The sequence below is a fragment of the Saccostrea cucullata genome, unplaced genomic scaffold (genome assembly GCF_032062105.1).
Source record: "Saccostrea cucullata isolate Sc308-1 unplaced genomic scaffold, CSIRO_AGI_Scuc_v1 ctg759, whole genome shotgun sequence".
NCBI lineage: Eukaryota > Metazoa > Mollusca > Bivalvia > Ostreida > Ostreidae > Saccostrea > Saccostrea cuccullata.
In genome coordinates, this window is record NW_026927359.1 from 93,650 (window position 1) to 115,839 (window position 22,190).

The following is a 22,190-nucleotide window of genomic DNA, read 5'->3' on the forward strand; positions in this document are numbered from 1 at the left end:
GAAATATTTGTTTCATTGCATTTTTATTACACAGTACAAGGGAAATTATGAACAAAAAATGATTAATTGAAGAAGTACAATATCACAAATAATTATTTTGATATAGAGCGCTGGGGTTATTTGGGCTCAAATTGCTTTGTGACATTGTGGAAAATATAAACCTGTAACACTGATATATAAATGGACATTATTAGTTTCAATTTTGAATTAATCTGACACGAGAAATTCGACGAATCAGCCGATTCCTGTTAATGCTGCACCAAAGTCTGGGCCTGATTCAACCATTAATATCCTGGTGTTTATGAGGCCATCAATTAACAAAATGTGTCACATAAGGCGACTTCAAGATAAGGTACAGGAACTATATTCAGTATTGTATTTTCTCATTATGTTTTAATGTTAAGGTCGGGTAACACGCATAGGAGTCGGTCTTTTAACAAACTGGTGTATTCCAAACCTTCGGCTGTACCCAGACCGACTCGAAGTTCATAATCATGATTTTGACCGTTTTTTTTAAATTTGTGAAGGTAATAGGTGCGTTATTCACATACATACATGTAGATAAGGGGAAATTAAATCTCATTCGTCTATTAGTCTGTCCATCTGTCATAAAAACTTAAACCTTGGTCATAACTATTGAATGAGAGGAGATATGGCTTCCGTATTTCACATGTAAATTACCTGTGACAAGACCTTTCCAAATATACTGTAATTTTCTAACCTTTGATCTTGAAATTTGACCTACTTTTCAAAAGTTTAAACATTACTTTAGGTCACAACTTTTGGAAGAGAAAACCTTTCATATTACACATGTATATAACTTTTGACCCTGAGACCTGTACGTTTAACCTACTTATCAAAATATTATTTTACCTTATACCTTTTGATTGAGAAGAAATAGGGCTTTCATATTTTCAAGTTGCATTACCTGTGACAAGGTGTTTCCAAATATACTATAATTTTTTAATCTGTTACTTTGATATTTGACCTAATTTCCAAATATCTTAACTTTGGTGACTACCTTTGAATGACAAATGATAGAGAGTTCATATTTGACATCCTATTTACTAATACACCTAAAACAGAGAGTCACAACTCCCTGAGTTTGCTGGGGCAGTGGGGTTTTTATGCGCCCGGATCGATAGATCGGGGACGCATATTGTTTTTGTCCTGTCTGTATGTCTGCAAACTTCAACCTTTCCCATAACTTTTGAACCATGAAAGATAGATACTTCATATTTGATATACATACTCCACTGATTAAGCTCTTTCAAATGACACCAAAGTCAATGACATTGTGACCTTGACCTATATGCTAAAAATAGCTTTTTTGAACCTTCACAATAACTTTTGAACCATGAGAGATAGAGACTTCATATTTGGTATGCATTCTCAACTAATTAAGTTCTTTCAAATACCATCAAGATCAATCACCCTGTGACCTTGACTGTAACCTATATGCTAAAAATATCTTTTTCGTACCTTCGCCATAATATTTGAAGATAGAGACTGCATATTTGGCATGCATACTCCAACAATTAAGTTCTTTCAAATGACACCAAGGTCAATGAGAAGCATTTTGAAAATCTTTCAAGGAAATTTCTGTTTTTTGTATTAACCATGGCAATGCCTTTCATGGAAATCAATATGAACCGATTTTATTCTACTTGTGTGCCAAGTTAATGGAATTAAAATATATGTTAGATCCACTTGCATACTTGCTACACTAACATCTATGGCACGCCAAATTCACAAAAATGAGCTAAACTAGTTTCACAGTTGATAGACTAGGTTTATCGACTGTAAACTATAGTTTACAAACTGTGAACTAAAGTTAACTAATCGTTAACATCTGTAAAACTATATTTAAGGGTTGTTAACTATAGTTTACGAATGCTAATCTAAGTTTATCTGTCTGTAATAAAACGTTAACAATAGATTTTGTTGATAAACATAGATTCTGTAAACTATAAGATTTGGCGTGTGATATGCAGAAATCATTTACACGAAACATTTATGGTTTAAATGTCCATGCTTTGGTTGTCTGAACATAGCTGGTCAGATTTTACAAACACAATCATAGGATTTATTTTCATTTAGATTGAAAGACCTTGTCAGATTGTAACATTTATGACCGTTTTCATACGAGGTACAATAACATAGTAATGTTTCACAAAAATAAACACCCATAAGATTAAAGCTATAGATGATAAGTGTACATAGATCATCATAGAATAGAAGATTGGAACTGATTTCGCTCGAGAACCAAACTGAATCAAAATTTATTCAATTTTAAATTTTAATACTTCTGTACATAAAATGACACCGACAAAATAAATGGTTGTTTGCATGAAAAAAACATTAACGCCCCATGCGAGGCTCGAACCAAAAACTTTCCTCATCTAGTTCAGTGAACAGGTAGCCCATATTACTGAGCTATCACCGCTACACATACAGTTGATTTTAAAGGACAAAAAAGCATCATTTACACAGTTGGATTTTTTTTTGGGAAAAAGTTCATTTTTATGGTCTCTGGGTCTTCTCTCCATTTTTTACAAACTGCTATTTCGTTTCTTTGAATTAAAATGCGCACAAACGTTTCAAAATCATGGACAGAAGACCCAGAGAAAGAAAAAATATCAGAAAAATGTGTTTAAAAATTTACCATTTTTACGAAATGTCTGATCTAGTCAATTTTCAGGTTATTTTTTAGCTAATGAAAATGCACTTTCGGAAAAATATTTTCCTTTCCTACTGCACACGAACCCGATAAATTAAAAAAATGTTAAAATTTCTTGTGATATGTCGATAAAATTTTCACTTTTCAAGTACGCCCAGATTCCTGCCGAATGCCATTCAAAAGCGCCCTCATTCTTTACAATTGTGAACTATAGCTAAGAGTTGTTAATCATTGTTTAACAAATCGTGAAACTATATTTATCAGATCGTTAACTATAGTTGTAAACCATAGTTTACAAATCGTGAAACTGTATTTATCAGATAATCTATGTTTTGAATCGCAAATGATTGTTTTCAGTGTTAAGTATAGTTTACTGTTCTGAAACATATACAGTAACTGTATATGGGGAAATTTTCGCCCCTTTCGCCCTTGTCACAAGTGGGCGAATTTAAAACGGGGCGAACACAGTATAAATTCTTAAACAAAATTGGGACTGGGCGAATTTAAAGCGGGGGGGCAAAATTGTAAGCAAGTATAAAAGGGCGAAAATAACACGGGGCGAAAATAACCCTGTATACAGTATTATCGCGTTAACTATGGTTTACAGATGTAAAATATAGATTAACGCTGTTGGCTATGGTTTACAGTCCGTACACTATAGTTTACAACCGATAAACCTATTTTTACAACTGTGAAACTATGTTTAGATCATTTTTGTGAATTTAGCGTGCCATAAACATCGTACATGTACAACATCCCCTAGAGGGTCACATCACAGGTCAAATTCGGAACAACTCTAGACTTATTCACTTCAACATAATACATACGTTGATTTTGCAGGCGTCAATTTCATTGGTTGATAGAATTTGACCTCTGACGTAACCCTCAATGGGATGTTGTAAGATGTTTGTGTAGGGATTATGCAAGCAGATCTAACATGTAATTTAAATTGGTGCCAAGCTATACTGAAATCAGACCAAAACTGTAGGAGGAGCAGCAGTTTAGAAATATTTCAAGGAAATTTCTATTTTAGTAACCATGGCAACACCACTTAAGGAAATCAAAAACCGATGAACAGAAAAATGTATCTTCGTATAATTCACTGTGCCAAGTTATATTTAAGGGGCCGACTGGGGTTTTCATTGTGCAATACTTTGCGCATCATAGTAAAATGGAGCGTATTTGCTGTTTTAAAGCAACTTTAAAATTGAACAAAATTAAGAAATTACAGGTTAAAAAATTTGATAACAATTTTTATAAATGAATTTAAAACGATTTTTCAACTGATAGGTAGAATGACGTCGTAATAGTGTGTTTTTGACAAGATGATTAACTCAATCTCTGAAAGATGGGGGTAATAAAATTGTTATAAAAGACAAGAGGCCCATGGACCACATCGCTCACCTGAGAAGCTTTGACCATTCTGTTCTTTACTAGATTTCCCCCTTGTAATACATATTGTGACCCCACCCTACCCCACTGATCATAATTTAGACAATTTAAAATCTACACTACCCCAGGATGCTTCCACATAATTTTCAGCTTTTCTGGCCAAGTGGTTCTTGAGAAAAAGATTTTTCCTATATATTTCTATGTAAAACTTTGATTCCCCATTGTGGCCCTGCCCTACCCCCGGGGGTCTTGATTTAAACAATTTAGAATCTAAACTACCCCATGATGCTTCTACATAAGTTTCAGCTTTTCTGGCCCAGTGGTTCTTGAGAAGAAGATTTTCAAAGATTTTTCCTATATATTTCTATGTCAAACTTTGATATCCCATTGTGGCCCCGCCCAACCCCCGGGGGTCATGATTTGAACAATGTAGAATCTGCACTACCCCAGGATGCTTCCACATAAGTTTCAGCTCTCCTGGCCCAGTGGTTCTTGGGGAGAAGATTTTTTAATGACCCCACCCAATTTTTGTCTTTTCTTGATTATCTCCCCTTGTGAAGGGACTTGGCCCTTCATTTTTACAATTTAAATTCCCCTTCACCCAAGGATGCTTTATACCAAGTTTGGTCAAAATTGGCCCATCGGTTCTTGAGAAGAAGTCAAAAATGTGAAAAGTTTATGGACGGACAGACGGACGGATGGACGACGGACAAAATGTGATCAGAAAAGCTCACTTGAGCCTACGGCTCAGGTGAGCTAAAAAAAGTATTAATTACATACTCATGAAATTTAAGGCATAGAAATTTGAGAATCTCTTGATGAATTCGACCACTAGAGCTAAAAATGAACTTTCATGTAAGTTATTGTATTCTTTTATAATTGGGTTTCTGGGAAATAGGAAACATATTTTCAGATTGTGTTTTGATTTGCTGAAAAATAACTTTGAATATGGCTAGATGAGTTATTTGGTACAAAAAATTTAAATCTTATTATACATTTAAAAAAAAATTGCTATCAGATATCAGATGTTATCAGAAAAGTTTGCGGTTTGATCCTCGCATAGAGCATTTTTATATGTTAGCAGGATACGTTAAAGTAGGGCAAATTTTCAGGTTTAAGAATCCTTCAACAATATAGAACATCTAATCTATTGTCAAACTCCACATGCACTGAAAATTCTTAATAAACATGAAGTCAATGACCCTTTTACTCCCTCTTCTTATTATGAGAGCGGGTGTTGTATTTACGAGTGTCGGAGGTAGTGGTTACACTTTCCACAACTTTTGTCTGCTTGACCTGCCCTGTCCCTGTCATTTCCATCCATGACTGACAAAGAAGCAGAATGGGAATTAGGACCCAAATTCCATTAAAGAAGACCAGGTACACCCACATATACAAGAAATTGTCTGTCTTCAAATTTTGACTTCCTGTCAACCACTCTGGACAAAATGTCATCCATCCTTAAAAGATATTATTATAAACATATTATATTCACATGCATGTCAACCCTATTCCAAAACCTGAAAATTGAAGAATTTCTTATACCGAACAAAGAGGTCCAGGGACCACATAGTGCACCTGAGTAACTTTGGCCATGCTGATCTTAACCAGATTTACCACTTGCAATACCTACTGTGACCCCAAACATACAACCACAGGTCATGATTTGAATAATTTAGAATCTACACTACCCCAGGGTGCTTCAACATAAGTTTCAACTTAATTGGCCCAGCTAGTGGTTCTTTAGAAGATTTATGAACATTTTTCCTACATACAGACATGTATTTAAATGTAAAACTTGATTTCCTATTGTGACCCCAGGGGTCATGATTTGAACAATTTAGAATCTAACTCCAGGATGATTCAACATAAATTTCAGCTTTCCTGGCTTAGTGGTTCTTCAGAAGATTTTTGAAAAAAAATTCTCATATGAATCAATGAAAAATGATTTCTATTGTGGCCCCACTCTACATCCGGGGGTCATGATTTGAAAACAAAAGGCCAATGGGCCACATTGCTCACCTGAGTAGCTTTGACCATGCTATTCTTTACCAGATTTCCCCCTAGTAATACATATCGTGACCCCATCCAACCCCCAGGGGTCATGATTTGAACAATTTAGAATCTACACTACCCCAGAATGCTTTCACATAAGTTTCAGCTTTTCTAGCATTGTGGTACTTGAGAAGATTTTTAAAGATTTTCCTATATATTTCTAAGTAAAACTTTGATTCCCTATTGTGGCCCCGCCCAACTCCTGGGGGTCTTGATTTGAACAATTTTGAATTTACACTACCCCGGGAATGCTTCCACATAAGTTTCACTTTTCTGGCCCAGTGATTCTTGAGAAGATTTTTAAAGATTTTTCCTTTATATTTCTATGTAAAACTTTGATTCCCCATTGTGGCCCCACCCAACCCACGGGGGTCATGATTTGAACCATTTAGAATCTACACTACCGCAAGATTTTTCCACATAAGTTTCAGCTTTTCTGGCCCAGTAGTTCTTGAGCAGATTTTTTAAGGACAGATGATACAAACAATTTTTTTCTTTGGAAGATACTCATGTCACAAGTTCAGAAAAGTGGATAATTCTTAGAATTTTTTTCCAGAGAACTGGAAAATGAAATAGACTTGCAAAATATTAGTAATATTTCAATGAAAAAACAAATAGACAAATCACACTCAGTAAAGGTTTACAGATGAAAACAAATTTTAGAATATGTTATCTTGGTGCTAAAAGTGTAATATAAAATTTAGAAAAATATACCAAGCCGGGTGAATTTTATGAGGAAAAACAAAATGACAAGAATTCAGCAATATCATTTAGGCTAATTGAGGTGTTCCGTTTCCAACGGAAGACCTTCTACTGATTCTGATGGTAAAGATTATTATTCTTTTTTTTTCTTCTACTTCCTAGACCACAACTTTGAGGCCTCATATCTCACTCATTTCTCCACAGATTTGGCTCAAATTTTCAGAGGTTATAGACATTTATAAATTCTATCAGAATGCTGTCTAAAATTTCAAAAAGTCACTTCTGGTTTTGAGTTATTTCCCTTTAAACGAAAATTTATAGGCTTTCGTTTCCAGACAAAGGCTCAGAGACGGCTAAAGCTGGACCAGAAATTCTACTGATTTTAGATAATAGAAGAATTGAAGTTGTGCACATCGGTTTTTGTTTTTCGATTTCTCTATTCACAATGGCGCTATATAGGGTTAAAAAATTAGAATGCTTAAATGAACCAAAAATTACTCATATTTTGCTTTTTATCTTCTAAACTAAAAATATTTTGTTAAAATATATAGAACATAATTTGTGCAGAATTAGAAGATCTTTCAAATGATATGTCGGAAAAAGGGCTGACCCCTAAATTAAGGGATTTAGAGGGGCCAAATTTTTTTTCCAGATATCTCAAAATGTATTGAGAATTTGTTATACATTAAACAAGCAAAGTTGTTGAAAATGTCAAGCTTAATCTAATGGAGTCGTCAAAATATGTCCAGCGTCTCTGTCTCTGGGAGCTTAAAAATTAATTTTCCGTACTTCGTCGTCACTTCCGGTCAAACCGGAAGTAGCAAAAATGGCTGATTTTTGCATTACTTAACATAACTTTAGAGGATTCAAAGCATTTTTGGGCGTTATTTCTCATTTTTGTGAAAAATGAAAGCTACTTCCGGTCAAACAGGACGGAAGACCTACTCGTTGCTTTGCAACGAGCTTTGCTCTAGTTTTTACTATTTTGCTTGTCCTGATAAAATTCACCTGGCTTGGTATACTTTTCTAAAGTTTATATTTCACTTTTAGCACCAATTTAACATATTCTAAAATTTGTTTTCATCTGTAAACCTATTATGAGTGTGTTTTGTCCATATTTGTAATTCTATTGAAATATTACTAACATTTTCCAAGTCTTTTTCATTTACCAGTTCTTTGGAGAAAAAATTCAAAGAATTATCCACTTTTCTGAACTTGTGACATGAAATTAAATATCTTCCAAAGAAAAAATTTGTTTGCATCATCTGTCCTTAATGACCCCACCCTATTTTTGTCTTTTCTTGATTATCTCCCCTTGTGAGAGGACCTGTCACTTCATTTTAAGAATTTAAATCCCCCTTCACCCAAGGATGCTTTGTACTAAGTTTGGTTTAAATTGGCCCAGTGGTTCTTGAGAAGAAGTCAAAAATGTGAAAAGTTTACAGACGGACAGACAGACAGACAACTAGACAGACGGATGACAGACAAAATGTGATCAGAAAAGCTCACTTGAGCTTTCCGTTCAGGTGAGCTAAAATTAGAATCTACACTATCTTCGAAAGCTTCCACACAAGTTTCAACTTTTCTGGCCCAGTGATTCTTGAGAAGATTTTTGAAGATTTTCCCAACATATATCAATGTAAAACTTTGATTCTCTATTGTGGCCCAGTCCTACCCCTGGCAATTCAGAATTTGGACCATTTAGAATCTACACTAACCCAAGATTTTTCCACATAAGCTTCAGCTTTTCTGGCTCAGTAGTTCTTGAGAAGATTTTTTAATGACCCTATTTTTGTCTTTTCTTGATTATCTCTGAGATTTGCCCCTTGAGCTTAACAATTTCAAATCCCCTTCACCCATATTGTCGCAAACCAAGGCCAAAATGTACGATCCTCTCCCATTCTGGCCTTGGTTGAACGAGGAGAGAATTCTTCATAGTTCATTAAAATATTGACTAATGCAAGTAAAGCATAGTCGGATGATAAACTTTACGGTGACCTTTCAATATCCAATCGCAGTATAGGAAATATTTCTTGTATACTGTTGACGTTAGTTGATTATTTCAATTACGATGGAAATAAAACTTGTCACTGACTGAATATGACGTCACAATAGAGAGGCTTAAATATTCAAGATTACGACACTTTTTGTGATCAAGCAGCCACGGGTAGGAGAGCTATATATTCTGACTCCGGACAGTGGCTTGAGATGATGCTTCACCCAAGGATGCTTTGTATCCAAGTTTGGTTAAGTTTGGCCTTATGGTCCTTGAGAGAAAGTTTAAAATGTGAAAAGATTACAACAAAGATGACAATGATGTTTTCAGATGGATGGACAGACAGATGAATAGACAAATGCAGAGATAGACAAACAGATGTCGGACACCAGGTAATTTTGCTTCGATCAAAGCTTACAAACATTTCTTCATCACAAATATGAGCACCAGAAGTTTTTAAACATCCTTTTTTCTGTCATTAAAATACATGTAGTTAATTTCAATTTTGCAACAAAAATTTATGACTTTATAGATGCAGCTCATATTGCTTTACATATCAATTAACTGTAATGAAGTCGAGAAAACCAGCTAAGCTATGGCAAAAATTATACAAATATAAATATTTTTCATGCTCATCACTTTGGCTTTGATTGGTGGCTTAAAAGAAGACTGATCTTTATTGATATAGCAATTTGGAAGCAATATTAATTATGAAAATCCATTCAGTTGTCAAATAAAGCAAATGATGATTGTCTAATTTAGATCTAAAAATAATTTCTATCTCTCATTTAAAAAATTGGATTTCCACCAATGACAGAATACGAAAGTAGAGCTGCAAATCAAAAGAAATGGATGCTGATTCCCTTTTTTCCCTTACTTTAATTGACGATGTCAAAAGTTTTCCTTCAATTCAAGAATACTATACCTTTTTTTTTCTTCTTGGAAATGTCGACAAAATTTTATTATAACCAATGTAATCATGGAGATTTTAGCACTCTACTGTAATGTCCTTTATAGAATTATGATGTTCATTTTGCTTTTTAAAACAAATATTTTTTTTTTCATGTTTATACATGTATCAAGAATTAGTACATTTATCGTAGAATGACTGACATGCATGATTAATAAAATTGGTTCTTCAGTTCCTTAAAAAATCTGAAATTGTCCAAATATTAACACACAATGGACAATACACAATGACGGACAAAACAGATAACAATAGGTTGAATGACTCAAGTGACCTAAAAAATAACTTCTGACCAAGTATAAAGTTTGCTAATGTTTTACATCTCTTCGATAATTTTTCTCTTATATTGAGATGCCACCACTTTGCAAGTGGACATGGTGGAGGGCTACAATTTTAGATCTGTACACAACACTCATGTCCCTGCACTTTCAAAAGTGGAGGGGCACTAAACATGTTCCATGACTATCCCCAAAGATCCCTTTGTTCATAAATATCAGCATTTTAAGGAGGCACCTAAGAAAAATTTACCTCAAAATACAAATCTGCAGTATGGCTTTAGGCACCTTACCTCCGTAAAGTTCACATACGCAGAGAACAATCTGTATGAAGTGTCGGTAAACCTTGTTCTTTAATATGGCAAAGATTAAGAAGACCGCCAGAGGTCCAGTGATAAAGACTGTCAGAATTTCTAATGATACAATGGTTGGATCTGACACACCCCATCTCTTGTCAGCGAGGGCATACTCCTTCCCTGTAATCAATCAACATGCATTGTAAAAAGTTCTTAGAAGGAAAATATACATTTTTATTTTCAAAACAAATTCACATTAAAATAGTATGTGTGCATCAGATTTCTGATGACTACCATATACATGTATTCTGAGAACATTTAAGATCATGTCATTATCAACAAAGACATCTTCTATAGTCTGCAATTCCACTTATTCAATGTAGTTTGATTTAAAAACAATATTAAATAGCAATTTTAATTCAAGGTTGCATATGGACTCAATTTTCGGACGGTGAGGCTAATTCCCAAATTGTTGTCTTAAGTCACAAAGCATGGATTTCTAAGTAATATTTAGAGAACGAGACGGGTTCTGTATTGTAGACACAAATTTGGGGGTGGACGAGTGCGTTAGCACGAGTCGCCACCCCCAAATTTGTATCTACGATACAGAACCTGTCGAGTTCTCTAAATGATTTGTGACACAATCAATCAAAAATAGCTCCGCCCACTTTATAACTTTGCAGCATCCAAACTTCCGTCAGAGTTCTGTAGATGAGGCCCCGACGGGGAGTACGCATCCACAGTATATATATTTCCACAGAAAACGTAAAATTCGGTCAGATTAGTTTTGACAACTTAACGGAGTAGACGTAATCGAGTGATAGTCAGTCTTAATGGATAAATTGGAGGATTTAACTGTCATTGTTGTGAACTATTGCATGTAGATGGAGATTTATCATAACATATTTCAGGGGTCTTAAAATCCCGGTTTAACTAGATTTACGAAAAATTCTTCGATGGACTTTGATGTCACGGATGTTTATTTTCAAATTGAATTGCGACATTAAAAACAAAGTGAAAGAGGCGTGTGACTGTCGTCAGCCAGAAGGATTTTAAAAAATAAAAAACGCGGAAAAATGGACCTGAATGATTTTGCACGAGGAGAGTGGATGTTTTTCTTAATTGCGAATTTTCCGTTTCGTTTGGATCGAAATTAAGTACAGAGGATTTTTTCCATTAAATTGCGAATTTTCCTTTTAGTTTGGATCGAAATTACGTGTAGATTCTGTGTGGAATAAGTTTTTAAAAAGTGATTGAGAAATTTTGACATATTACATTCTCAGGAAAATACCGGCTATTTTCCCAAAATTTATAACAGGAAAACATCAGCATTATTTTACTTTTTGTACATGCTTTTGCTAAATTGAATCAGATTTATTTTAAGACCGTGCTGTATTTTAGATACAGAATAGTTGGCAAATACAATACTGTATACAGGGCTAATACAGAACGGAGAGTAGCTCCGCCCACCACAGTTCCGTTCTGTATTGCTAATACAGAACAGTAAACTTCAAAGAAAAACACCGCTATCGTGTCACAATTATGGATATTGCTAAATCATGTGCTCAGGCTTTTTAAACCACCGCATTTTTAAAAAGAGATTGTGACACGATAGCGGTGTTTTTCTTTGAAGTTTACTGTTCTGTATTAGCAATACAGAACGGTACTGTGGTGGGCGGAGCTAGTTTCCGTTCTGTATTAGCCCTGTATACATGGTATACAGCATTGTATTTGCCAACTATTCTGTATCTAAAATACAGCACGGTCTAAAAATAAATCTGATTCAATTTAGCAAAATCACATACAAATAGTAATATATAGTAATAATTTATATTGATAGTTTTAAAATAATTTTTTCATCGGAATATAAACGTGATTCATGTCAGAAATCCATTCTACTCTGTAAATGAGCCCGGCTCTCTGTACTTCTGAGTACTTTGATTTTTTTTTTCATTTTGATCTTTTATTGAGGCCTTTCCTATCCTCAGGGGACATGATCTGAATAAATTCTAATATACCTTACCTGAAGATGTTTCTGAATTAATTTAACTAATTAAAAACATGAATTTGCTTTTCTTAAAAGGAAGATTCTAATGATTTATACTATGTATCCCCATGTAAAATCACAAATTATGGCCTCTACCTACCCACAGGGATAATAATTTGAATAGTCTTGAATGTGAAACACTTGTTCCTATATATTTTTATGCATTAAATCTTGGATCAACCAATATATCCTTGCCCTACCCCAAAGGGTCTAATGAACAAATGTTGAACAAAGAACTATATGCAGTATATTGCATATTTTTGCCCCCAGAAAAGTAATATTTTCAAAATTTCTTGAAGTGTGCTAAATTGTATATATTGTATGAGCAATAATATTATGTTAATATTAACAACAAAAGGCCCAGGGGCCACATAGCTCACCTGAGCAACTGGCTAGGTTAAAGAAAAATCAGTTCGATATTGAAAAGTTTAAATATAAAAGTGGGTTATGGGGAATTGGGGGGGGGGGGGGTATTTGAACAAATTTACATCTATACTTCCCACAGATTTTACAAGATAAATTTTTTTTATTGATATATAGCCTTTATATTCCTTTGTTATACAAAGGAATATAAAGGCATCAAAATATAAAAAGCATCAAAAAAGGTAATGTATATTTAAATTTGTTCAAATCATGACCAACCAGGAGAATGGAGGAGCCATTAAAGTGCAAAATTATACTATGCACTTTAATGGCTCCTCCATTCTCCTTGTTGGTCATGATTTGAACAAATTTAAATCTACAATACCTTTTTTATTGCTTTTATATTGATGATCAATCATGGCTTTTTTGTTCTTGTGAAGAATTTTAACGAGTTTTCCTTCCCAACCCCCCCCCACCCCCACCCGAAGCCATGATTTGAACAATCTTGAATCTACACTACCTTAGGATGTTTCCATATAATTATGACCAATCATGGCTTTGCTGTTCTTAACAAGAACATTTTTAAAGATATTTCCTATGTATTCCTATGTTAAACTTTGATAGCCCATTGCTGCCCCACCCTAACCCCAGGGTCATGTTTGAACAAATTTAAATCTACACTACCAGAGGATGCTTCCATATCACTATGACCAATCATGGCTTTGCCGTTCTTGAGAAGATTTCTAAAGATTTTTCCTATGTATTGTTATGTTAAACTTTGATACCCCATTGCCGCCCCAACCTACCTCGGGGTCATGACGAGAACAAACTTGAATCTACACTACCAGAGGATGCTTCTATATAACTTTGACCAGTCATGGCTTTGCTGTTCTTGAGAAGAACCTTTTTAAAGATTTTTCCTAAGGTTTCCTATGTTAAACTTTGATCCCCCATTGTGGCCCCACCTTTCCCATGGGGATCATGTTTTAAACTTGAATCTACACAGTCACTACCTAAGGATGCTTCCAAATGAGTTTCATCTTCCCTGGCCTAGTGGTTATTGAGAAGAATATTATTTTAATTACCTATATATTCCTATGTTTAACTTTGATCCCCCTATTCTGACCCTACCCAATGCCCAGGGGTTATGATTTAAACAAAATTGAATTTACACTATATGAAGATGCTACAACATGAGTTTTATGTTTCCTGACCGACTGGTTCTTGAGAAGAAGGTTTTTAAAAGATTCCATTAATTTTTCACTAATTCATAATTACCAGTATCATCCCTTTGAACAGGGTGTGGCCCTTCATATGAACAAACTAAAATCCCCTTTACCCAAGGATACTTTGTGGCAAGTTTGGTTGAAATTGGTTTAGTGGTTCTTGAGAAGAAGATGAAAATGTGAAAAGTTTACAACGACAACAAGGACAATGTACAAAATTTTGATCAGAAAAGCTCACTTGAGCCTTCGGCTCAGATGAACTAAACAAGAGACCAATGGGCCTTATAGGTCACCTGAGTATCATGTAGACTTTCAAACAATTGAATTTAGTTCGTGTTTTAAACCAATGGCCATGAAATTCACAATTTGAAAGAGGCACCATTGCCTATCATAACTAAACACTTAGCATGCTTACTGTGGTTACTTAATAATAGCCAGAGATAGATCAGGGTAACAAAGAGAAAATGCATTTCCACTTTATACCCACCAGTTGTGCACCCCACCCCACAGGAATCACTGACCCTGGGCCACATATTTCAGAACAAAATTTTGGAATTTCATCATAAATTTTATTTCTTTATAAATGTATGATTAAAACCGAAGATCAGATTTGAAAGCATTAATTTATTTCCAGACTATGTACCCCCCCCCCCATACCATTGACCCAGGGGCCCTGAAATCAACTATTTTGGAAGAGGAACCTTTCTTCATCATAAATACATGTAGATATAAATCTTAGAGAACATAGGGTTTTGACAACTAACATGACTAACACACATGGATGAATCTGTCCAAAACGTCAATCTGGAGAATGGCACTTTCATTTCGAATGGTCTTGGATATTTATATTTTATACACAGATATTTCTAATTTTTGGACATCAAAACTATTTATGAACAGAATAAAATTCTCAATGTGTACTATTCTTATAAGTATTTATGAATTTTACAAGAAATACATACCCAAGTTTCCTTTTGAAGAGAAGGTTTAAAGCAGATTTCACGATCTAATACCGTATAAGTAGAATTTTAGCGAGGATTTAATTTTGGCATTATTAGCGAGGGTGCTGACATCGCTAAAACTGAATATCGCTAAAAATTAACTGCGTATTATTTGTAATAGCTTTTTTAGTTAGCATTTTAAAAATCGCTGAAATTACTTCTCGCTAAAAATAAAATACCAGATTTTAGGTAGAAATCGCTAAATTTGCGCCTCGCCAAAATTTCCATTTATACGGTATCGTTTAACATAGCACAAAAATATGATTGTCTTACAAACTTGTGCAGTCACATGAGTTGATTTTTCTATGGTTGAAACCAGTGACCAGAATATAAAGGGTCCTTCCTAAAAAAAACAAGCAAATTCAAAAAAGTGTGGTCCCTCGCTTTCGGTGTCTTTTTGGGTGAGATGTCATTTTTTATGACTTTTTGTGACTAATATGGACGCCCTATCATAAGTCATCTATTTAAAAATTATCACTGAACTCCAAGGTCAAGGTCAAAGGGTTAACATTCTTGGTATCCAATGAAAAGTCTTCTCAAAAGGATTACATATGTGAAGTATGAAAGTCCTAGCTCTTACCATTTAAAAGTTATGGTCAAGGTTAAAGTTTTCTCATAAGTACAAAATATTTCCAATGTCAAAGTCAAGGTTGTTGGTGAGATCAATATCCATGAAGTTTGGATTAAGTAGGACATAATTTTTTGGGGCAGAATGGACTTGCTCCAAAATCTTTAACTTGGATATGGACTTGCTCCTAAGACTGTAACCTCTCGAGCTAATGCAAATGCCAACAACTAGTTTCTTTACAAATAGTTTGCTATTTGATTGTCAAATAAATATTCTCTCTAGCTTACAATTTTTCAAATACATGTTATCATCTTCAATTTTATGAATAACTCGGTCCCACATTAAGGCCTGAAGTGGGGCTTTGAATTTGACAATTTGGTAGTGATCTCAGCAAGAGGCTCAAGGGCCTTAACATTTTCCTGAGTATAATTACTAAATACAATCCTTAAAGAGGATTCATGAATTGATAACTTAAGGATTCTCTAAACACTAATGAAAAACATTTTTATGCCTCCATAATCAAAGATTCGGGTGTATATAGTTTTTACCCTGCCCATCTGTCTGTGTGTATCTATTTTTTCAGTTTGTTTGCAGAAACTTGAACATTGCCCATAACTTTTGATTGGTTGGAAAATGAAGGAAAGATAATGTAAGATAATGTAAATGAGTATAAACCAACATATGTTACCTGCATTGCAACTTCTTGGGCTTTTGTATTTCCGTTCTGACAAGCGGTAAAAAAAAACCCACTGAATTTATTCCAAGCTTGCTGGTTAAGTTTGACATTAACTTAATTGTTTCCCGGCAAATCATCATTGGCCCAAAATAATTTCAATGACCCATTTAGTCATAATATACATGAGTCCTTCTGACTGTACGTTGGAGCAGGACCGACAATAATTTTGAACACTGACCTTGGCCATAACTTTTGAACATTCAGTGTTATGGCTTTAATATTTTGCATGAGAATTTATGGTTAGTTCTTGAAGTTTCATAATTCATAGGTATATTCATTGAGAAAAAATCCAATTCTTCTTTGGGTTACAACAATTTTTCATCCCTTGACCTTGGAGTTTGATTTGCATTTCAGAAACTTAAAACCTTTGCCAAAAGTTGTCATACGGAAAGGGGGGATCAATGCTTCACAAGCAAATCTTGTTTGGATAAAATTTGAGAAAAATACAGGTACGAGGGGTGATCAAAATTTTCACGAACTATCTCTATATTTACAAAACCAAAACTTCAGATCAGAATGAAATTTGGCACAATGCATAGAGTAATACATGTTCTTTAAATAGCATATGTAATAAAATATTTTGCTCCATGTTTATGATGTCACAATGTGAAAATGACGTCAATATGCAGATCAATTGTGACAAAATATGGTTGACTCGATCAGTCTTACTTGAGCAATGAATGCTTATAAAGTTTAACATTTACCTTGGAAATGCCCCTGCTACAATCTAATAAAAATTTGATGTTAGATCAACTCATATACATGTACTCACTACACTGACAACTAACAACATCCCATAGAGGGTCAGGTCAGAGGTCAAATTCACAACAACAGTAGACTTATTTGTTTCAACAAAAATACAATGATTTTGCAGGCGACAATTTGATTGCTTGATAAAATTTGACCTCTGACGTTCAAAAGTTGAAGCCAAGTTTTAAGTTTTTAAAAAGTAGGTCAAACTCCAAGGTCAAGGTCAAAGAGTCAAAGTTCTTGAGATCCAATGAAAGGTCTTATCACAAGGATTAAATATGTGAAGTATGAAAGCCCTGGCCCTAATCATTCTAAAGTTATGGTCAGGGTTTGTTTCTTAAAAATAGGTCAAACTCCAAAATCAAGGTCAAAGTTCTTGGTCAAAAGGTCTTCTCCAAAGATTACATATGAAAGTCCTAGCCCTAACCCTTCAAAAGAAATGGTCAAGGTTAATTTTTTTTAAAGTACATAAATCTATAAGGTCAAGGTCAAAAGGTCAAATTTGTTGGTTCATGTATCCAATGATAGGTCTTTTCACAAAGAATAAACATTTGAAGTATGAAAGTCCTAGTACCGGGGTATCTATCATTCAAAAGTTATGGCCAAGGTAATATTTTGGAATTTTTGTGTAAAAGTGTGTCAAACTCCAACATGTCCAAGGTCAATGTCAAAAGGTCAAATTCGGTGGAACCCAAAGAAAATTCTTGTCACAAGGAATACACATGTGAAATACGAAAGTCATCTCTCCACCATCGTCGCAAACCATGGCCAAAATGTAAGATCCTCTCCCATTCTGGCCGTGGTTGCATGAGAAGAGAAAATTTTGTAGGTCATTAAAATATTGACCAATGCGAGTAAAGCATAGTCGGATAATGAACTTTAATGTGACCTTTCAATAACCAATCACAGTAAACGGAATACTACTATTTCAATTGTTGTGATGGAAACAAACTTGTCATTGACTGAATATGACGTCACAACAGAGAGGCGTAAATATTCAAGATTATGACACTTTTCGTGATCAAGCAGCCATGGGTAAGAGAGATCGAGCTACATGCGGACTCCGGACCATGGCTAAAGAGACAATATAGCTCCACTAATCAAAAGTGATGGACAAGGTTAAAGTTTTTGCAGACAGACAGACATACAGATGGACACAATAAAAACTATATACTCCTGAATCTTGGACTACAGCAGGTCCAGTCCAACATGTCCAAAGACTATTCCTACTTACCTAGCTATTAAAAGCTACGTAGGTATTTAAACCTACCAAAAGTAGCTATTTTTACCTACTTTCTGCTTTACTTGCATTTTGTGGCCAAACGCAGGAACGGCGCAACAAGGTGAGCACTGAATTTTTTGATACAGTCACACTGATGATGGATATGGCAAAAATTTGGCCAAAAAATGATTACTTCGTATATTATCAATTTTGCATAGAAACTAATGTAATTGTAAAATTGCCAGTTCAGGAAGTAATCGTTTTTTGGTCATAATATTGTCTTATTCATTCATTATCAGTGTGACGGTATCAAAAAAATATGGTATTGACCATGTTGCGCCGTTCAGTATTTTGGCCACAAAATGTAGATAAAAAAAAGTAGGTAATAATAGCTACTTTCACTCACCTGAGCACTAATGCCTAGCTAAAAAGTAGAAATGGTTTATTACTGAAAAGTTTAAGGGGCCAAAAAAAAAACATGAAATCATTCTTAATCTTACCAAGGTAAAGTGAATCAGCGCATCAAAAAAAAGCCAAGCAGTTACTAATTTGTTAACTCTTGATAGAGCTTTTCCTACACTCTGGGCAAAAATAAATGCTCCAGTGGCAAATACAGCTGTTAATGCAAGAGACAAAACTGAAACCTGCGTAAGAACAGGTGTATCATCGCTCCCCTTCGGCATGATTCGATTGCTGCGAGTCGACAGGGCTACTTTCGCTTGGTTAGAACGGTACCTAGTGAAAATGGCACCTGGTGAAAACGGCACCTGGAATAGGCAAAACGGCACTTGGTTAAAACGGCACTTAGTGAAAACGGCACTTGGTTAAAACGGCACTTAGAGGAAAAAAAGTATAAAATTGTGTTATGATAGATATTTGATATAAGTTCTTTTCTAATTCTAAATTTAATTTATTGACTTTAGAATTTTTTGTGGCTTCAATTTTGCTTTATTTTCAATCTATTTTTAAAGGTAGTATTTATAAGCTATAACACAACAATATGTTGGATTAAGAATAATTATATTTGTAGTGTAGTGTTGATAATATGAAAAAAGAAATAGTGTAAATGATTTAAAAAAAAATATTTACAGTAAGAGTCACTTTATCTCACATTCCTATCTAATTCTGTAGAAATTATTTTAACAATATCAACATTGTATCATCTTCATTATAAAAAAACAAATGTTTTGTTCTTCTATGTACATGTTTATTATATTGTTAAATGTTGTATGGCTTTTCATATTTTAGGTACATGTACAGTTGGTAGAGGATTATCTAAGTTTTTCTAACTTGTGTACAATCCATTTGACATCTTGTCGAGAAATACAAATATATAGTAGCTGTATATGATTGCAAATTGACGATCAACAGATTATTGAAGGGGAGGTGTGAAATGGTCTTTTGTTTCTATTCCTACAAGTGTATTCTAAGTAAACACACTCTAACTGGCTTCTAATTAGTCAACTGTGACAGGCAACCCCCAAAACAGAGTAGTAAACATATTTGCAACACTATAAATTTAAAAAAAAAAATAGAAATACATTTAAAAAATCTAACCACTGTACAAAAGTACAATAATTTTCAAATGAATCAGTTTAATTTTTTTCCTAAAATATTTTTTAAACATTTTTATCAATAATAATATACACATTTATTACTATATAGGTAATGTATAAAGATCCATTTTCTGTATAGACAATATCAAATTCTCAAAATAAAAAAAGTGCCGTTTTGACTACTCTCAAGTGCCGTTTTGACTACTCTCAAGTGCCGTTTTGCATATTTCCTAAGTGCCGTTTTCACCAGGTGCCGTTTTGACTTGTACCCCTTTCGCTTTCCCGTCAAATAAAAGGGGTGATCTATTTACCCGAAATTGCCCTATGGTATCTATTTGATGTAAACCAGCAATTCAATTTATTCTCTCAAAACCACGTAAATGGTACATGAGATATAGAAACATATAAAACATATACATGTATACATACATATAATACAGTGGGTCAAGCAGAAGGTGATAACTAAGGAGAACAGACAATACTATTAATTTTAGAAATAAATGTACATAATTTTTTTTTTCAAAGAATCAACATCATTTTGGCACATGACCTCAAAAAACTTTAGAAGATTTCGATTAGAACAAAAGTGTTGGTTCAAATAATCTTTCCTAAATTGGTTTAAAGTACTACATTCAAAAATATAATGATATATTCATCTCCTTATTTAATTATACTGCTGCACACGCTACAAAATCTTTCATTTCGTTGAGTACCATTTCATCTACCTGTTTCAATTGGAAGGTGGTGATTTGTAGTTCTAAAATTATAACAAAAGTTTTTCTTAATTCTTATGATAACAGTGTTAAATATTTTTCGCACTCAAAATTGGTTTTTAAAAATTCTAAAATTTCAACTTTTCGAAGATTCTTGAACTTCACTATTCCACTTTTCAATATTTTGATCTTTTAATTTAATCTTTGTTTGACTGTAGCAGTTATCCATTCTACATCATAAAAATATTGCTCGTGCTCATACCATATATAAACCATATCTATCAAAAATCTTCTGTAAAAATGACATCCTTTTCTGAACCCAGCCTGACTTTCTTTAATGAATACGACTTCTGCATAATTCTTTTGACGATACCTAAGATTCTGTGACGATCGGGCTCGAGATTCAGTTAAAATCGGGTTTTATCATTATATATATGGTGAAAGCAGAGGGTAGTCCGGATGTTGCGCTAGAGTATATATAAGAGCGCATTTGGCTGTTAGGAGAGCAGGTACGGTGGTAGAGATAATAAAAAGTATAACAGTGTTAATACAATTGCCCAGTGTTGTATTGTTTTACTAGCTTGATTTGCAGTGGTATATTTACTGTAGATAAATACAAGCGGTATATATATATATATATATGGCTACAGGCTGCGTATATAAGGGACACATATATATATATATATATATATATATATATATATATAGCCCGGTCCGATATCTCATTGCTGTTGATTTGTTTTCATATTAAAGGGAAAGATAACCCTAGAAATATATGTATATATTGACTCGTTTTCATCTTATTTATTTTGGTAATTATTTTCTGTAAATCTGATCATTTTTATAATCATGCGGACTGATCCAAATCATCGGACCCAGAACACGTTACAAAAATTGGTGGCAGCGGTGGGATTTGGATCATTACTCTTAATTTCATTGCTATCATTTTGCTACTTGTTTAAGCATGTCAGGTTTACAAGCCGAAGTTGATTTTTTGGAGAGAGAAATAGTTCGTCTCAATAGAGAGATACATGACTCTGTAATGAGTAGAAATTCTCCTGGCACACAAACTCCTGGAGTCCCGAGACACAGACCAGTCATATGTACCAGTACCCCGAATGAGAGACGGAGAGATAGTGTGAGTGGATATGTCAGTGATGATGTATGTTCATGTACGAATGATGATGAGAGTTCTGTATCTAATGAGCGACCACCATTGCGTGCTCCCAAGCAGAGGACGCATCCAAACCAGAGACAAACTCGATCCAGAAATTTTGTAAAGCCCGCTACATATGACGGATCTGGTTTGTGGAATGATTATCTGTCTCACTTCGAATCGGTATGCCTTTTGAATGAATGGACAGAGACTGAGAAGGGATTATACTTGGCTGCGTCCCTTAGAGGCCAGGCACAAGTAGTATTAGGAAATCAGCCTAAAGAGGGACGACAGAACTACAAGAAGCTAGTTAAGGCTCTCCAAGATAGGTTTGCGCCTTTGAACCAGACAGAGCTTTACAGAGCACAGCTCAGAGAAAGAAGACAAAAGGCGTCTGAGAGTTTGCCAGAGATGGGTCAAGATATAAGAAGACTCATAAATTTAGCCTACCCAACGGCTCCCGATGATGTCCGGGAAATTCTCGCTACA

At 34.4% G+C, this 22,190-nt stretch overlaps 1 protein-coding gene and 1 long non-coding RNA gene across 2 annotated transcripts in view; one reads left to right on the forward strand and one right to left on the reverse strand.

The window, feature by feature from the left end:
* The window catches only part of LOC134274206 (uncharacterized), a 208,692-nt gene that overhangs the window by 13,572 nt on the left and 172,930 nt on the right, over positions 1-22,190 (forward strand). The gene's annotated exons all lie outside the window — the stretch shown is intronic.
* On the reverse strand, positions 5,205-18,969 carry LOC134274203 (emopamil-binding protein-like). The gene is made up of 4 exons (XM_062756455.1): positions 18,777-18,969; positions 15,274-15,343; positions 10,361-10,543; positions 5,205-5,532 (listed from the first exon to the last, which is right to left on the reverse strand). Exons 1-4 carry the CDS (start codon positions 18,957-18,959, stop codon positions 5,279-5,281), a joined length of 690 nt encoding a protein of 229 aa, XP_062612439.1. The 5' UTR covers positions 18,960-18,969; the 3' UTR covers positions 5,205-5,278.

What these genes read in the sequence shown, in the direction of transcription:
- LOC134274203 (XM_062756455.1), bottom strand. Translation starts at nt 18,959, where the DNA reads ATGCCGAAGGGGAGCGATGATACACCTGTTCTTACGCAGGTTTCAGTT. An exon ending in CGCTGATTCACTTTACCTTG is followed by an intron (nt 15,344 to 18,776) that starts GTAAGATTAAGA and finishes TGTTTTTTTTAG; the next exon opens with GAAGGACCCTTTATATTCTG. An exon ending in CGTATGTGAACTTTACGGAG is followed by an intron (nt 5,533 to 10,360) that starts GTAAGGTGCCTA and finishes ATATCTTTTAAG; the next exon opens with GATGGATGACATTTTGTCCA.